The 17,764-nt window shown below is 41.5% G+C and overlaps 1 protein-coding gene across 1 annotated transcript in view; it reads right to left on the bottom strand.

Moving 5' to 3' along the window:
- XNDC1N (XRCC1 N-terminal domain containing 1, N-terminal like) overlaps window positions 1-17,764 on the bottom strand; it is a 369,152-nt gene that overhangs the window by 105,916 nt on the left and 245,472 nt on the right. Inside the window, exon 11 of the mRNA XM_078659006.1 lies at window positions 13,549-14,241. Within this exon, the coding sequence (XP_078515132.1) occupies window positions 13,549-14,241 (693 nt within the window). The remainder of the gene's footprint in view (window positions 1-13,548; window positions 14,242-17,764) is intronic.

The raw sequence follows: 17,764 nt of genomic DNA, 5'->3' as shown, positions 1-17,764 counted from the left end.
GTAGTATGGAGAACAAATGACATACTATAGCTAGTCGGATATGGGTTTCTGTGCACTGAGGCGTGTTTTTGGTACACCACAACATATTAAGGTCCTGGTTTCCTGTGACGTGGGGAGCGAGCCGCGGGCCGGTAATGTGGGGAGAGGGACCGTAAAAGGAGTATCTCGCACAGACAGAGCTGCAGTATATTTTCAGTGTTGCCTCGCAAAGGTAGAACTACGGACCCAATGACCTGTAGAGGGAGAGATGCGAGCTGACGCGCTGAATCACAGAATGGCTAGCAACACTTCCTAGTGTCAACCATTCACAGCCAATCAGCCGAAAGCTCGTGCTCGTAACCCCTCAGCCAATCAGATGTCGGAATTCCCAAATATCGATATTTGTCAAATTTGATATTTCTTAAAAACTACTAAACGGATTTACACCATTTAAACAAAAGCATGCTTTCTGTGCCAAGACCTTTCTCCCTGCCAAATTTGGCGTAATTCCATTCAGCAGTTTGACCTGTAGCCTTGTCTAAAGTGTCCTGTGGAAAATGCATTGAGAAAACACGTTTTGGGACCCCCCTTTTTTCTTAGCTCCCCCTTGACCAATCACCCCCAAACTTTCAAGATAAGAGCTGATCAAAAAACAGAAACTTTTTGGTAAATTACGTAAAGATTCGTCAAACGACGCCAAAGTTATAAGCACATGGAGGGCTCCAGGAGGGGGGCCGCGCAACCCCCTGTTGTAAATTGGCAGCAATGGGTTAGCATTAGCAGAAGCCATCTTGTAATTAGAAGTTATCTTATCCGCTTTGTGAAAGCCATTTTGTATTTCTGGCAGCTATTTTGTTTGCCATGTGCTCTGTCCTCCCTCAGTGTTAACTGCTCTTGTAGTCTGCCTAGAGACAAACTATGTTTAGCATCTTCCACTTCGCACATGCCCAGAAGGGCCGAGCTAGTATAATGCACCTGCTTCTCTAGTATAACTGTCAGGCTATTTTTGCTGCTGTATGGAGAAGTAACTCTCCTCCCACTTTGTTGAGCAAGTAGATCTTGTATGCCCAACTTAGTCATTGTGCATGCTTACATGAGCCAGGACTGCCCCTTGCATTTATGCTTACTATATAACTCTAAGCATATATATAAAGCCCCAGTTTTCTGTACTCCTTAGACTGCCTCATTCAGTTGCTAAGGCTTCTGTGTGACGTAGTCTTAACTCATTTGAGTTTAATAAAAATGATCTTTTATATTTCAGCTTCTGTGCCAATTTCTTCTTTGTTGGTTTAAAAGGACCAAGTATCAGTGAGACCCCTGAGAAGATGTTTTGATTTCTTCAGTTGGCGCTCCAACGTGGACCTCATCAAAAGTGGCTATCTGAGGGAGTGGTCTTGTCAGGAGACAGAAATCTACTGAGGAGGACAGGACAGGATTCTACTAAGGAGGTACTCTGTGCACGGAGATTCTGGGGATTCTCTGTCTCTGCAGCCCAGTATATTTCTGATCTTCCTGATTTTGATCCTCCACACGATGTCACCCCTGACTGAGAACCTTTTTGGTGTGAGTAAAAAAAAAAAAAGGAGACCGTTAGGTCATTCAGAACTTGGCAGTTAGAATTTGGACTACCATTTCACTGGTAAGAGCCGTTTTACGTAAGTATGACGCCTTGTATTTAGTAAGGTAGTTTAGAAACGCTTACTACGGCATTTGATATGTATTGGCCAAATATTGAGTTAGTCCTATGAATATGTAAATGTATGTGATGCAACACATATAGGCAGGTAATGAGGAGATTTTTCTCTACTTCTAAGAATATTTGAACGGTTCAACGTACGAAGAGTACTTTAAGAACTACTTTGATTATAATACTGCATATTTTGCACTTTTTTTGGCATGCCTGTTTCAAGCACACTTCGAAGAATGTGTTGCTTTTTGAAGGTACCATAGTGAGATGTGAATTGAATTAGCCGGCTCCCTTGAGGGAATACCTAAATAGGTTTAGGTATAAAAACATATTTCTTCCTTGGTGATTCTGTATCCCCAGGGAATTAAAATATGACAAAATACATACAAGGATACTTTTTCTGCGCTATTTTATGAATGGAGAAATGCAGAGCGATTTTTTTTTTGGTGTTCTGCCAGACAAAGCTAGTGAATTGAGTGTATTTTGGCTTCTTGGAAATAAAATAGTTTGTTGGGTTGCTTTTGCAGTCTTTTGGAATACTATTGAGGAGCTTTTCGTGTAAATATGACTTACAACTAGTATTTACAAATGGTTTGTTTTAAGTACAGTCTGTGGGCTGTCCTTTGTTTCTGTCCTAAGTGTTGATCTGTGGGTTAAATGTGTGTTTAAATGTCTATGTGGTTCGTGGTTTCACATTAGTGATACTTCTGTAAGTAAATTGCGATTGCGCTATTTATAAAAATAATGGCTATTAAGCGCGCTGTATTGTGTGTCCTAAGTGTTTGACCCCTTTCGGTATATGTCTAAAATGAGCGCAATGTGTGGTTGTGGTTTTTCTTGTTGTTTTCAGTCTGTTATGCAAAATGTCATTTAGTTAATATTAAATACAAATTAAATAAAAATCCAGAAATGAACCATATGATATGCTGACATAGCTATATGTTGCTATTTAATTTATAGAGTAAGCAATTATCCACATGTACAAACTGTTAAATGCTTAAAAGATAAAATTAGAATTCACATTCACTAGGAATAAAAAGGCCTCAAAAACGAAATTGTGTGTTGTGTAATAGGTAGACAATTATAAAGCATTTTCCTTAGATACATTGTATTAGATATTAACAGGCAAACACTTCCGCTGAAGTAAATTTTTGCTGAACTCAAACGCATATTATAGAACACGCATTGAAATGCTTCAGTTTTAAATAGACAGCCACCGTGCTCACGTTTCAACACTGAGAAGGGCTTTTACTGCCGCTAAGCAAACAGCTGTCGTTTTTGTAGGCCAAGAATAGACAGGAATGTTTACTCAGCCAGGACTTCGTAAGTTAAACACGGGTGAACTCTGCATTTCAGACTGCTGTTTTTTAAAAAGTTACGAAAATGAGGTTCATTATTTTGGATAACAGGAAAATATTTAACAGGATTTCCTTTTCTTAAAACTTTTTTTATAAGCTCATTCTTGGTTCTGATGCTAAGTAATGACTGCCCTTAAAAAGAAAAGTGGCGCAAAAACTTTTCATGTTTCAAGTTAGACTTCTGTGCTTAGGCTTGTGAATGAATGCGTCTAAATATGATAGGTAAGAGATGCAGCTTGCTTTTATATGTGGAATTATCAAAAATGATTGGTTTTATTAAAAGAAAATAATTATTAATTATGACAATTTTTTTTAAATAAGTGCTTTTAAATTCATTGTTTAATATTTATAAAGCTTAATACTCATACTATGACCTTCTAGCATTAAAATTTAATTTAAGTTGTGTTGTACCGCATAATGAGGACATTTGCATATGGAATTTCACTCGGCGCAGGCGCAAAAAACTCATTTTTCTAAGGATTTACATGAGATATGTCTAATGTCCAATCTTTGCAATTTGTAGAGAACATTCTGAGGATGATTAACCGCTTCAGCGCGGCGCAGATTCCTGCGCTGTGCTGAACGTTCCATTGAGCCAATGGAACGATGACGGAACGGTTCTGTCATGAGCACAGCTCAACCGTCGCTCATGACGGAACCGTTCTGTCATAAGCATGGAAGGGGTTAATATGTAAAAAAAATTATAGGATATTCATTTTTAAGTGCCCCAAATATCAAAGTCGAAATTGGGTAAAATAGACTATTTAAACAGCATTCTTGCCATTTACAGTAGCTTTAAAGTACCTTAGGCTTCAGTAAATGCATACGTTTAGGTATAATACAAATAGCTGACTTCTGGATTGTTAGAGAAGTATATTGCACACTGCTTCTGCTCTTGAAAAATAATGTCCACGTAGTTGCCTTCATTTAACAGAAAATAAAATGTTGCATTAGTTTTAGACAGAAAATAAGATGAAGCTCTTTCTTTGAATTTTGTGGGCTACATGCCTAGGTAAAAACGATTAGAAAATTCAGATTTATTTTTCACAGGAAAATTTGTGGCGCAAGGGACACACAGAGTGTCTGTGAAACAGTTTTACTTTTGGACAGTCAAAATTAAGGTGGCTTAACATGCTTACATGTTTTAGTCATTGCAAAGTTGACATGATGGTTACAGTTGGTATTTTGTGTGTTATGTGAAGTGTCTGTCTTTTGTGTTGTGTATTTTTTGCTTCTGCCCACATATCATTCATGGATTGTTCTGGGTGGTTTTAAGGCTGACAAGTTACGTGAGTTGGTTTGACAAAAACGTCATAGTTGTGGGAGGAAAAAAGGTGAAATATGCGCCCTGAATGACTATAGGTAGGAAATTAGGGTAAGAGAAGATTAGAACGGACCGCGAATGCTACAGTAGGTGTAGGGAAGTAGTGGAAAAGCAGAGGTCAATAGCAAACGCATCAGTGATGGTCCATTCCACAAGGTGGTGGAACGAGTGTTCCATATGTACCTGTGGGACCTAATCAACGTGCAAATTGCAAAAAGAAGGGTGCTGTCAGCAGTATGTTGAAACAAGATGTGTTTTTTGTAGAACTCCTTTGAAAAGAAATGTTCATGTGTTTTTCATGTTTGTGCATTTTGTCCTTTTATGAATTGTTCCTGCTGGTCCCGTGTGTCAGAAGCAACACAGTAAGTTGTATTTGACAGCCAATCACCACTAAGGTGACCTGCTGTCAAAGGGGGGTGAGGAAAGTAAGGAAATTGAATATTAATTTTAAGCCTGACAAATTAAGCAGGCCAGAATATTGGGTTTTGGGCTGCAGGTTCACAGCGCATAAAGTGCATGACATGGTGTTGTGCGTCACCGCTCATTTACATATGCTATTGTAATTTGTCTATGCTTTCTGTGCTTGGTATACAGCAAGTATACCTGATGGCTTGGCATGTGTGTTTTTCTGTTATGCATGTTTTTGTTTCTATACTTTTGTTGTTTAATACTGTTACAAGCTCCTCTGTGTTGTGAGGGGATGGTCATGACGATGCCCATTGCTATGCAACTGTTGGTTGGACTTGTTCTGGTTACTAAATTTCACAGATATGATACTTCATGCTGTGAACATGACAGACAACACTTCATCAGTGTATGTCTATTTGGCTATAATATTTAACAACAAGAGGTGGTGATGGACAGAGTTTTTGAATTAAGCAGAATACTCTCACCCAGTCAAGAGATCAGGGCTAGATCCAACACCGTTTTTTAGCTCACTGCACCATCCCAGTTCAGAACCTGGCTATATGCAAATTAGTCTGTTCCTGTCCCAGTGCATGATGGGAACAGGGCAAACCAAACTACCAAGCCAATTCTTACACTGGGAAGGAAACAAGCTTCCGGGGACCGGTTTCTGGCATTTCAGCCGTCGTCGGCCCGGCTTGCTTGAATCCTGATGGTGCAATGAGCAAGGGACTCACATCTGAGTATACCCTTCCACGCTTAGGGTGGACAAAATATTTAACAACAAGAGGTGGTGATGGACAGAGTTTCTGAATTAAGCAGAATACTCTCACCCAGTCAAGAGATCAGGGCTAGATCCAACACCGTTTTTTAGCTCACTGCACCATCCCAGTTCAGAACCTGGCTATATGCAAATTAGTCTGTTCCTGTCCCAGTGCATGATGGGAACAGGGCAAACCAAACTACCAAGCCAATTCTTACACTGGGAAGGAAACAAGCTTCCGGGGACCGGTTTCTGGCATTTCAGCCGTCGTCGGCCCGGCTTGCTTGAATCCTGATGGTGCAATGAGCAAGGGACTCACATCTGAGTATACCCTTCCACGCTTAGGGTGGACAAAATATTTAACAACAAGAGGTGGTGATGGACAGAGTTTTTGGCCACTATAGGTGTGGCAGGGTATACTCAGACATGAGTCCCTTGCTCACTGCTCCATCAGGATTCAAGCAAGCCGGGCCGACGAGGCTGAAATGCCAGAAACCGGTCCCCGGTAGCTTGTCTCCTTTCTGGTGAAGAATTGGCTTTGTAGTTTGGTCTGCCCTGTTCCCATGATGCACTGGGCCAGGGACAGACTAATTTGCATATAGCCAGGTTCTGAGCTGGGATGGGGCAGTGAGCTAAATAACGGTGATGGATCAAGCCCTGATCTTTGGACTGGGTAAGAGTGGTCTGCTTAATTCAGACACTCTGTTCATCACCACCCCCTTTTCTGAATCGTTTTTGGCCACTATAGGTGTGGCAGGGTATACTCAGACATGAGTCCCTTGCTCACTGCTCCATCAGGTTTCAAGCAAGCCGGGCCGACGAGGCTGAAATGCCAGAAACCGGTCCCCGGTAGCTTGTCTCCTTTCTGGTGAAGAATTGGCTTTGTAGTTTGGTCTGCCCTGTTCCCATGATGCACTGGGCCAGGGACAGACTAATTTGCATATAGCCAGGTTCTGAGCTGGGATGGGGCAGTGAGCTAAATAACGGTGATGGATCAAGCCCTGATCTTTGGACTGGGTAAGAGTGGTCTGCTTAATTCAGACACTCTGTTCATCACCACCCCCTTTTCTGAATCGTTTTTGGCCACTATAGGTGTGGCAGGGTATACTCAGACATGAGTCCCTTGCTCACTGCTCCATCAGGATTCAAGCAAGCCGGGCCGACGAGGCTGAAATGCCAGAAACCGGTCCCCGGTAGCTTGTCTCCTTTCTGGTGAAGAATTGGCTTTGTAGTTTGGTCTGCCCTGTTCCCATGATGCACTGGGCCAGGGACAGACTAATTTGCATATAGCCAGGTTCTGAGCTGGGATGGGGCAGTGAGCTAAATAACGGTGATGGATCAAGCCCTGATCTTTGGACTGGGTAAGAGTGGTCTGCTTAATTCAGACACTCTGTTCATCACCACCCCCTTTTCTGAATCGTATTTGGCTATAATGGCATTGAAGAAAAGAAAAAGAGATGTATAGGATTAAAAGTGTGTCACCTGCAGTTAGCCATGTTACTGCCCCTTCCCTTTAAAGGACGGGCAGCCCTTGATTAAATGTTCCCTGATTGGACTCTAAGGAGGAACTATAAATCTGCTGCTCTTGCTAAAGGTGACCTAAACTTTTCTCATGATATTGCACTAGATAATCCTGTTCTGCTTCCTAGGTAGTGTATGGCTTTGTTCCTTAAAGGAAACCAAGTTTCATTTTCCCCGGGGAAGGAACTGGAACAGTAGCCGAGATTACAGTATATGGTGTAGCGGCCGGTGGTAGAGTTAAAATGTGTGCACTACTTTGGTCTTTTGTGTATCACCCGTACTCTTGGTGTTGTGTCACATGCCTGACTATCACCCAACTAATTTCTTGTTCTTCCTATAGATTTTTCTTTTGCCGCTTCTCCCCTGATCGATGTCGCATTGTGCCTAGTTATTGGGGATTTTAGCTGTGTCTTAGTCCCATTTCCCTTCTCCGTATTCCTTTCACCATTCAGCCCTTTTATTATTGTTGGTGTATTGTTCAAGTTCACACTTCCAGACTGCAGTGATGTACCAGGGACCCCCATATTATGTCTAATTCCCTTTTGTATGACCAGACTGGTTTTCAAGAATTTTCTTTAGGCCCACTTCGATGTTTTCCAGTCTGACAGTCAGGGTAGTGATGGACTGGTTAACTGACTCAATACTATAGTAAGACAAGTTTTCCACCTCAATAGGAGATACCTAATGTTTATTTTTTGAACATGCCAAATTTTCAATGCCTATTTTAATTTGGTTTTTTACCCTTTTGTTCCTGCTGCTTTAATTTTCGGTGGGATCAGATGTGTTCTAATCATGGAAATACCAGGACTCTCTAGTTCTTGTCTTTTGTTTCCACATTTTGATCATTAGCCTGTTGCATAGGGCACCTGATGCACAGTTATTAAAGGGAGGTATCTACATGTCCCTGATAATCTGTATCATGCGATTTCCCTTTTGAGGTGTTCTAGATAAGGAATTTGGGAACATCTAGACGTAATCATTAAAAAAAAAATGTTTACCCCATTAGACAATGCCACTATGTGTGAGGACACACATTTAGATAGAATTCCCATGTAGCTACCTACCCTTAGATGGCAGAAGATAATGCTCTCACATTGAAGTTAGTGAGGATAATGAGTACTGCCTTTGCCTTTGTATCCTATAAGAGTGACAGTGCATTCTAGACCAGAGTTGTCCCATGGCTTCTGGCCACTCCTTTGAAGATTGCAGGCCATTTGCTTGCCGTCCCATTGTTAAATACAATGAACTGTTTTTGCGCTAATTTGAAGGAAACTAACAACTGTGTCACATTTCCTACGTCACTAGGTTCTGCAGGATCTTCCTGAGTAAAAGGAAGAGTCATAATAACCTACAGAACACTGATTTAAGCTTAATTCCCATCAGTGACAACTACAGATGAAGGGCAGATGTCTTGGACCTACAGTCCCAGCACCCAGAAAGTAGCTAGGCTGGACAGCGATCGCCAGCGCTTTATCAATCGCATCTCCAAAGCATCGTGCTTGCTCCATCAGACGGCGTTTGACGTCAGACAAGAAGGAGGAGCTGGTTCCCTGTTTGCCACAGAACAAGAGTTTCAGTGCAAAAGAGCGAAAGAGAAGGATCCCTGTTGTTGATGGCAGGGCTGGTTTGAGGCTTCTGTTTTCTACCTGTCATGTGCTGGTAACCTCTGACAGCGCGTGGTTCCTTGAGCCCCTTGGCCTGAGTTTTGACCACCCCCCTTTTCTTTGCTCCAATGGAAGGGCAGTGCACCGGAGGATCCAAGATTGGCAAAAGGCACTCCCTTGTGGTACCCATGTTGGAAGGAAAAAATAAAATGAAAGAGCAGCCCAAGCGTCCTCTGACACTGAATAATGAGTGTTGGAGTCTGAGAATGTAGACCGGGTCTGCTAGAGATGATCTGCGCCCACGAGTACTGAGGAGCATGGTATCTGTAGTGTCTGCCGCAGAGGAGAGACATTGGTGCACTGCATTGAGAGATTGAGACTTTCGAGTGAGCTGTGAGTGTTTGTCAGGAGGGCAGGATCGAGAGACCCAACACGGAAGAAGACAACGGAAGCAGATTTGATGGACGATAGAAGCCTACCAAAGATGCTTAGAACGGACTTTGGCATAGTTACAAGTGTTTCCAGTGCCACTGTATAAAGTGGGTGTTGGATATGTTCCCATTTGACTGAATTGCCATGGAAAAGGAATAGCCTCTAGTGGCTCCGCCCCTAGCATCCAAAATGGTCCACCAGAAGTAAATTTGTGTGACTGTTCTTACTGTTCTGCTGGCATCGTGTTAAAGTAATGTTCTGTCTCTAATCTGATAAAGGGTATTCCCATTTCACCTGAGAGCATTGATAAGGATCGCCACTGTCTCACCTGAGTATATAAATGCATAGGAGCCCTGAAGGCGCTTACTAGATTATTTTAGGATTTGCTTTTGCTTAGGACTAGAAAAATGATAATTCTATTTGTAATAGTGGTCATTACTTTCTTCTGCTATCTGAATGTTAATTATGACCCGATGCTTTGTTCTCTTTGCATTCCTGCTTATAGCTCAGGAAAATGCCCACCTAGCAATGAATTAGGAAATTGATAAATTTATGAAAAATTAATGTACAAATATTTTCTATGTTCCTACTGCATCATAGGAATGTCTTCAGCTAATGCTAAAACGGTTGTCTGTTGTAAATTGGCAGCATTGGGTTAGCATTAGCAGAAGCCATCTTGTAATTAGAAGTTATCTTATCCGCTTTGTGAAAGCCATTTTGTATTTCTAGCAGCCATTTTGTTTGCCATGTGCTCTGTCCTCCCTCAGTGTTAACTGCTCTTGTAGTCTGCCTAGAGACAAACTATGTTTAGCATCTTCCACTTCGCACAAGCCCAGAAGGGCCTAGCTAGTAGAATGCACCTGCTTCTCTAGTATAACTGTCAGGCTATGTTTGCTGCTGTATGGAGAAGTAACTCTCCTCCCACTTTGTTGAGCAAGTAGATCTTGTGTGCCAACTTAGTAATTTTGCATGCTTACATGATTTCCTTTTCTTAAAACTTTTTTTATAAGCTCATTCTTGGTTCTGATGCTAAGTAATGACTGTCCTTAAAAAGCATGAGCATGAGCCAGGACTGCCCCTTGCATTTATGCTTACTATGTAACTCTAAGCATATATATAAAGCCCCAGTTTTCTGTACTCCTTAGACTGCCTCATTCAGTTGCTAAGGCTTCTGTGTGACGTAGTCTCAACTCATTTGAGTTTAATAAAAATTATCTTTTATATTTCAGCTTATGTGCCAATTTCCTCTTTGTTGGTTTAAAAGGACCAAGTATCAGTGAGACCCCTGAGAAGGAGTTTTGATTTCTTCACCCCCTCCCAATATGAGTGAAGCCCCGGGGCTGCGGGGGCCCCAGGGGACCCCCGAACCACAGCGAGCCCCCGCTGTTATTTTTTAAGAAATGCCCCCGGAACCTAGCCCACCCAGAGGCCTCATTAAAATAAAATGCAAGAACCCGCAACCCCAGCGTGAATTGCGCATAATTTTATTTTGTTAACGCTTTTTGGGCCCTGGGTTCCTTCTGGGACCCCCTGAGCAGGCCTAGGGTGTCAGGGTGTTTCTACCCTGCCCCCTTCCGAATTCGGCCGTTACCGACCGGTAATTGGAATTTGAGATGTAGGGGGGAAAAACAGGCATTTTCGGTAATTTTACCGAATCAGTAAATATACCGGTCGGTAAAATTACCGAAAATGCATTTTCGGTATGTAGGTGCCAAGTTGCACATTGACACAGGGCTTTGAAAATCGGTATTTTACCATGCAATACAATTGCATGGTAAAATACCAATGCAGGTGTACATGCACATCTGTGCATGTACACCTGTGCCATGTGGCACACATACATGCCCTTAGGGCATGTATGTGTGCCACATGGCACACAAGCCTAAAACAGGGGTGCCAGAGGGTGTCAAAGTGACACCCCCTGCACCCTTGCTAAAATCGGTATTTACCGATTCTGTAATTACAGAATCGGTATTGCCCATTGATTCCTATGGGCTTCACAGCCCATAGGAATCAATAGGAAATACCGATTCGGTATTTCCAGATTCGGTAAATACCGAATCTTAACGATTCGGTATTTCCACATCTGGAAATACCTACATCTCCCCCCTTCATATTTACCACTTCTTAAATACCGAATCGGTAGAATTTGGTATTTAAGAAGTGGTAAATATGAATTACCTACATCTGGCCCTAGGTTCTAACTATAACTACCTACTGGCGACCGCTAATTAGTAGTTAATATATACATATATATATATATATATATATATATATATTCCAGGCAACAACAACTTTTCCACGTGACCAAGGTGCGGCTGCACTGAAACGCGTCGGGTGTTTTCGACATCCCTGTTTAAATAAATCTTCACGCTAATGAATTTGGGCTCGAGCTGACTTCTTTTGAATGGAAAAGTTGTTGTTACCTGGAATATTTGAGGATCGCCTCCTCGCTCGAGCCCGCTGCCATTAGAGAGGCTGGGGGACCGGCGAACCCTGCTGGAAAAAAAAAAATATATATATATATATATATATATAAACCTCCAACTCTCCACTTAGTGCCTCCTGCACGGAAAAGTTCGCGGACAACCCAAATCAGCACTCGAGGCAAGATGTAAGGTACGCTTCTTTTATTTCATAAGGTGGGTAAAAATCATCAGACGCGTTTCGGGCACGTATATATATATATATATATATATATATCTCTCTGTAGTGCTAGGAATCATAATTGACACATTTCTATGTTGAGGGATCTGAAGCCTTACTGGGGGAACCCAAGTGCCCAGAACAAGGCAACAAATCTCACTATCATATTTCATGCCGGGTTGCCTCTTATGGTAGTTAATTCAAGCGGGTGGCTATTTCATCAGCTTTCTTCAAGAAGAGGACAACCATGATAATCCAGTGCTATTTCTCCACAGCACTTTTATATTAATCATTGTTTAACTTTGTGACTATTAACTTTTATATTGAAAAAATATGTTACATAACTTTTTCCCTGTTCATGTTTGATTCTTATTTGCTTGAACAAATATTGTGTGAGAAATATTGATTGGCCTGCCAACATTTTGCAGCCTAGATACTGAGGACCATAATATGAAGAAGGGAAGAATATATAGGTAAGTTTAGATTTACTATTCTTAACACCACATCTAAGTACCTTGACAATATAAATCCTTTCATCATGTAAGTGGAGTTAAGTATTATAATGTATAATTATCTATACATACGTACCTTGTTGACATTTTGCTCCGTGATATGTTGGCTACAGCATTTTGGCACATCACTCAATCAATCAGTCAGGAATTTGTGAAGCGCGCTACTCACCCGTGAGGGTCTCAAGGCGCTGGGGGGCGTGCAGCTCTGATTCAGCCAAAGAGCCAGGCACATGTATATTTCCCACACGGTATTCAGACAGTAAACCTCTTATTGAAATCTGACTCTCTCTGCTGCCTATTTGTATAGCTGAAATATTCATTTAGATTCATCTAAGATTCTTAAGATTTTCAATAATCTTTAAATTTTATGTTCAAATATTCATATATTAACACCAAAACTGATGTCCGCCGACACTTTTTTCTCATGTGGGACAATCAGCAATTCTATCGAGGAACATCTAATTTTTAATAATACAGGTGCAAGAAAAGGAATACCTAGAGAAGGAAAAATGTTAATTGAGCAAAAGCTCAATGAAATATGCATGGTTTTCGCTAGTCAGCCTATTGGAGATGGGTATATTTTGCAAACTGGAGTACTCCTGAAAATCTGTGACTGTCTGACAATTTCCAGGGAACACCTGAGATTCTTTGCGTGCCTATTTACATGCCATAACTCTACTCCAAATATATAGGTAGCGTAAGAAAAGTAGAATTTGAACTTTTCAAAGTTTTCCTTAGTGAATCAGGTCCATAGTGGCTAACTGAAGTCAGGGCTGCATGCGGAACAGGCGAGTTAATGGCAGAAAGTCTCATCCCACCAGCATCCATGAAGGGTTGTACTACTGCATATCAAGCATAAGAATATCAAAATACAAGAATATCTTAAGCAGAATCTTGATGGAAAATATTGTTAGGAAAGTGCACATAGATGAAGTAAATATTTGCTATTCCTAACTCCAAGTCTACGTACCTTGAAGATATACACATCGTCAAAGTAAATATATGTGGAGTTAGGTATAGAAAATCTATAATACTTACCTTTCAATATTTTGGTTTCAATATTTAGTAGTGGATAATTGTATGCTTCAATATTCTGGCTTAGATATTCAGGGGACACACCCCAGCTAGAGACACAACCCCTTCACATGTTCTGTTCTGCTGCTTTTGCCTGTGAGTTGCCATTTCCAAAAGAATAGTTCTCAATAAACCATTCCCGCTAAGGACTTTCATTCTCTAGATCACTTGCTCTCAAATGGTCATAGTATCTTCATACAGTCACGTAAATGTATACAAAGGAAAAAGTATAATGTCACAGACCTTGAATTCTGGCTCCTTCTTAGACAAACGCTTCAGCTCCCTGCTCAGCTTGAAGGCTCTCAACATGGCATCCTCGCTGGCGATGGACAGATATGCACGGCTGGCAATGCCCTTGTATGTGTTGATACGGGACAACGAGAACTTGAGCAGGTCATATTTACGCCCATTGCTGCACTCCAGGCAGGAGCAGGAGATCTTGTGCGGAGTGGTGATGACGTGACCCTTCTTCATCAGCATTTCCACAATCTCGTATAGGTCCTTCTCGCAAGCGAGGGTCAGAGGGGTCACACCCGGCGCAAAGCGGGAGTTGTCAATAGAGTTGTCGAAGAATGCCATGGAGAAAGACTTGATATCCATTTTACTCCCCTTCTCCTGATCAAGGCGGTCCAACAGCATCTTGACCACATGGGGCTGGTTAGTGTCCACGGCCACCAGGAGGGCTTCATGGATCTGCCGAAAGTCGAATTTGATGCAGTGAAGTAGAGTCTTCATAATCTCTTCGTTGCCCGTACGGATGGCCAAGTTGAGGGCCTCCCGCCATGAGCGGTCCTCGCTGTCATCCAGCTGCCGGAGGATTCCATCGCTAACCTGGAGCAGCGACTGTACCTGGGCGAGGTTCCCATCATGGATGGCGCTGATCAAGGCGATGGGAAACTTTAGCTTCTTATTCACAATTTCGCGCCAATTGGCTTGCTGCAATAAGAAGAGAAACATGAAGAGTTAATATCCCAGTTGGACTTAGAAGTAAACATCAAGAGTGCCATCCTAACACAAATTAAACCTTCCTTTTCACCGGAAGTCTAACTTGTATTGTGATAAACACGGCTGAAGCCCCCATTATAGCTCATGGGACAAATAGTGCGGTGGAATAATGTATTTTTGTAACTATCAAAATCTTCATTACTAAAATGTTTTGATATGAAATTAAGGTCTCAGTTTTATGATGACGTTAGGATTTAGGAACAAGCTCATGCCTTATTAAGATGATTGAAAGTTAAACTCGACAAGAGGATAAGTATGTTGCCAGCTATCCAGATATGAGCAAAAGTAATAAAACGACATGAAAAGTAATGATATTTTGCTAGTTCATGAAGGGGTAGCCGCTGCTTGTGTTGCCCCTTCTGTATAACCTGTAGCAGACCTTCCCATGTCCCATAGATTGTGGTACAATGGAAGTGAGGGAGTTTTTTTGCCAGGGCACATGTTCCCTGTTACTGAAGCATGCACAGGCACAAGGGTCGAGAGCCAGCTGGTAGCACCCAGTGCGACAATCTTTTTCGGTACCCCTCACCCCCGTTGACCTCTTTCTCCACGTATTGCCTCACTAGCACCCTCAACAGTGCGTGTCAGGGGTGTCACACATCACACACACATTATACAGAGACAATGAATCACACGTGTATAAATGTTACATAAGACAATGAGGATTACCAGGTGGTGGATTCACGGGATGTATGACATTACAACGCATGCTTTTACATCGCATGCCTTTACAACGCGGTATTTACAACGAATACCTTTACAACGCATAGTGCTTTGGGGCGCTGGATAGTGAATAGTTTAATTTACTATTCCAACTCCAGTCCCCGTGGATAGTAGGGAAGGTGTTGGATAGTAAATTAAATCTATTCCCTATCCTAGAGCGCCCCCCAGCGCAATGCGTTGTAATGGTTTGCGTTGTAAAAGTTGCTTCGTAAAGGCACTGCTTGGTAAAAGTTGCGTTGTAAAGGATGTTTCCCGGATTCACGTGTTATCTATTATATAAGGCAGTATATTTTAAGATTGTTTGGTCTGGGGAAGCACAAATTCAGGATTTAAGACGTATCACAATGGTTAGGGTTGGTTTTTACTAATAAACATTTATTTCTATCCAAACAAACCCTTTTTTAGCAACGTTATGATTAGATAATAAAAGACTGAGGAAATAGACAACTGTCATACCTATATCATGCAGTTTGCATGCATTTCTTTGATAACAGTTCATAAATTACTGTACTATAATAGAATTGTAACTTATGAACTGTAAGTAACAAAATGATCTCTGTGACAAAAGCAGTAACCCACTGACCTATCCACATAAAATACAATTCTGTGATCTGCATGGCAAAAGGTCTTTGCAGCAGGCATATTAACCCTGTGTGCTACTTTATGATGAGTAAAAACTGCCTCTAGACAAAACTCAGAATTTTCACCTGCAGGAACATCTTTACATTATGACATTACCTGTTATTGTTGTCTGTAAATTTGTGGATACACATGAACTCTGCAGCATGTGCTTTTAAAACAATGTTATTTCCAAACACAGCGCCTTCTCAGCTCAGTGCCAGGTGTAGATGCACCAGTCGCACTGCCCTAAAGCCGACCTTGCAACGGTCTTTGTAGATGCGCTAAATGTGATATCCCCATTAGTGGTGACAAATGTTAGTGTGCCCACCAAGGACCCTTTGGGATTAAGGAGAGGTTTGGGATCTTCTGGAACATCTAGGAATGTTTGGGTGTTGTTGATAGTTATTTGTCTCAAAAGCAACCCAGGATGCACCCGTCCAAATGTCAAGAGTTTGCCATCTTAGGGCTACCCTGAAGGAGCATCTTGCAACCCATAGACTCGGAGGAGCTAAGAGGGCAAATATAGGGTGATGCAGTATGGGGCTTCATCAACGCTTGTGCTATTGGGTCCTTCTCAGGGTAGGTTGCATCACTGGCCCAGAATATCTTAAGCAGCGGCTGCAATGGTCAACCTATAAGAACACTGCGCTGCTTGGGGGCAAAGTTGGTATCAATGCCAGCCACAAAAAAGCTTCATCGGGTGGAAGAAGCTTTATAGCTTGTGCAGCAAGAGCCTGGAACGATCTCCCCTTTTACTTGAGAAACTCCACTGATCTGCTAACTATTAGGAAGCAACAGAAAACTTGGCTTTTTAACCTATAATTTGTGTCTTTATCTTAATTGCCCAGGGGAAAGCAGTTAGCGCCAGGACACCCTTGGCTAACCGTTCGCGCTCTAGAAATACCAATAACATAACATAACACCTGCAGATAAATATACATAATGAGTAACCATTTAAAAGACCAACACTTACATCAGGGTTTCTGGTGACATCATAAACCAGGAGGCTAACAGTTGAGTGGTTTGTAAACCCGAGATTGCAATATTGGGCTATATAACACATTAGCTGTTATGTATTTATATATTATGTTGTTTTTTTAGAAGGTAGCTTGAAACGCTGTTTTGCTCGAAGTGCAGCAACAATTGCCTGTGATAGGAATTAGAATATTTAGATTTTGTTTCCCTTTCATTAAATTGTGGACAATGATTCCTGTCAGTGGATTTATTAAATTCTCTGGCTTTAGCGTGCACCACATATTTATGGATTTAGTGTGTTTGCCACGTAATGGCCAACTAGTTTGCAGAGATCACAAAAAAAATGGTCTCGACCTCAATGGATGAAAATAATGCTGCCAGAAAATGTCCTGTGTAATTAGCAATTTTTGGTGCAGACTCAAGATAACCTTGTTGCATAATTTGGTCCTCCTTGCTGAATAATCCTAGTAGTCCTGATAATGGCAATGGTCTAAGAGATGTTTGGAAGCTGTAATTATGATAATGAAATCCACATTGCACAGGGAAGCATAACATATTTTCCATATTTCAAAATTCCATGGTAAATATTATTTTATTCTACAACTGCTATTTGTGCAATAAAAGCACAAAACCCCCCAAAAGTGTATATATATATCAACAAGCACGGAGCAGCCTTTCAATTAACACAAACAGATTATCAAAGCCCAGTTCAGGAACAGCAGTGCGTTTATTTTAGAAATTCAGAAGGCAGCATGCTCTCATTACTTTCCCAACGCGCTTCAACTCCAACTGAGCCTTGTTCACAGGTGACGCAGCTTGCCTGTGAGTAAATTCCATGCGCATTTGTCAAATCCAGGCTCTTATGTGACTCCCATATATGTAAAACTGCATGTCCCAAAATGCACTGTTGCTGTAAAGAGTACATTTCCATCTGCAATGTATTACCAAATGAAGCATAATTGCACCCAAGGAATTGCAGATGTTCATTTCAGAGATTGTTATTTCTGAGTGCATTTTGTGTGGAAAATCCCTCTATATAGATATATAACTAACATCACTGTAACCTTTATATTTATCAGTGAATTTCTGTGTCTTTTTTTATCATATTCCAAAATAGATTTTTGGGGGTTCTCAC

Source organism: Lissotriton helveticus, chromosome 8, assembly GCF_964261635.1.
Source record: "Lissotriton helveticus chromosome 8, aLisHel1.1, whole genome shotgun sequence".
Lineage (NCBI taxonomy): Eukaryota > Metazoa > Chordata > Amphibia > Caudata > Salamandridae > Lissotriton > Lissotriton helveticus.
Note: the sequence above shows the minus strand (reverse complement) of the source record. Positions and strands in the feature narration are given on the sequence as shown.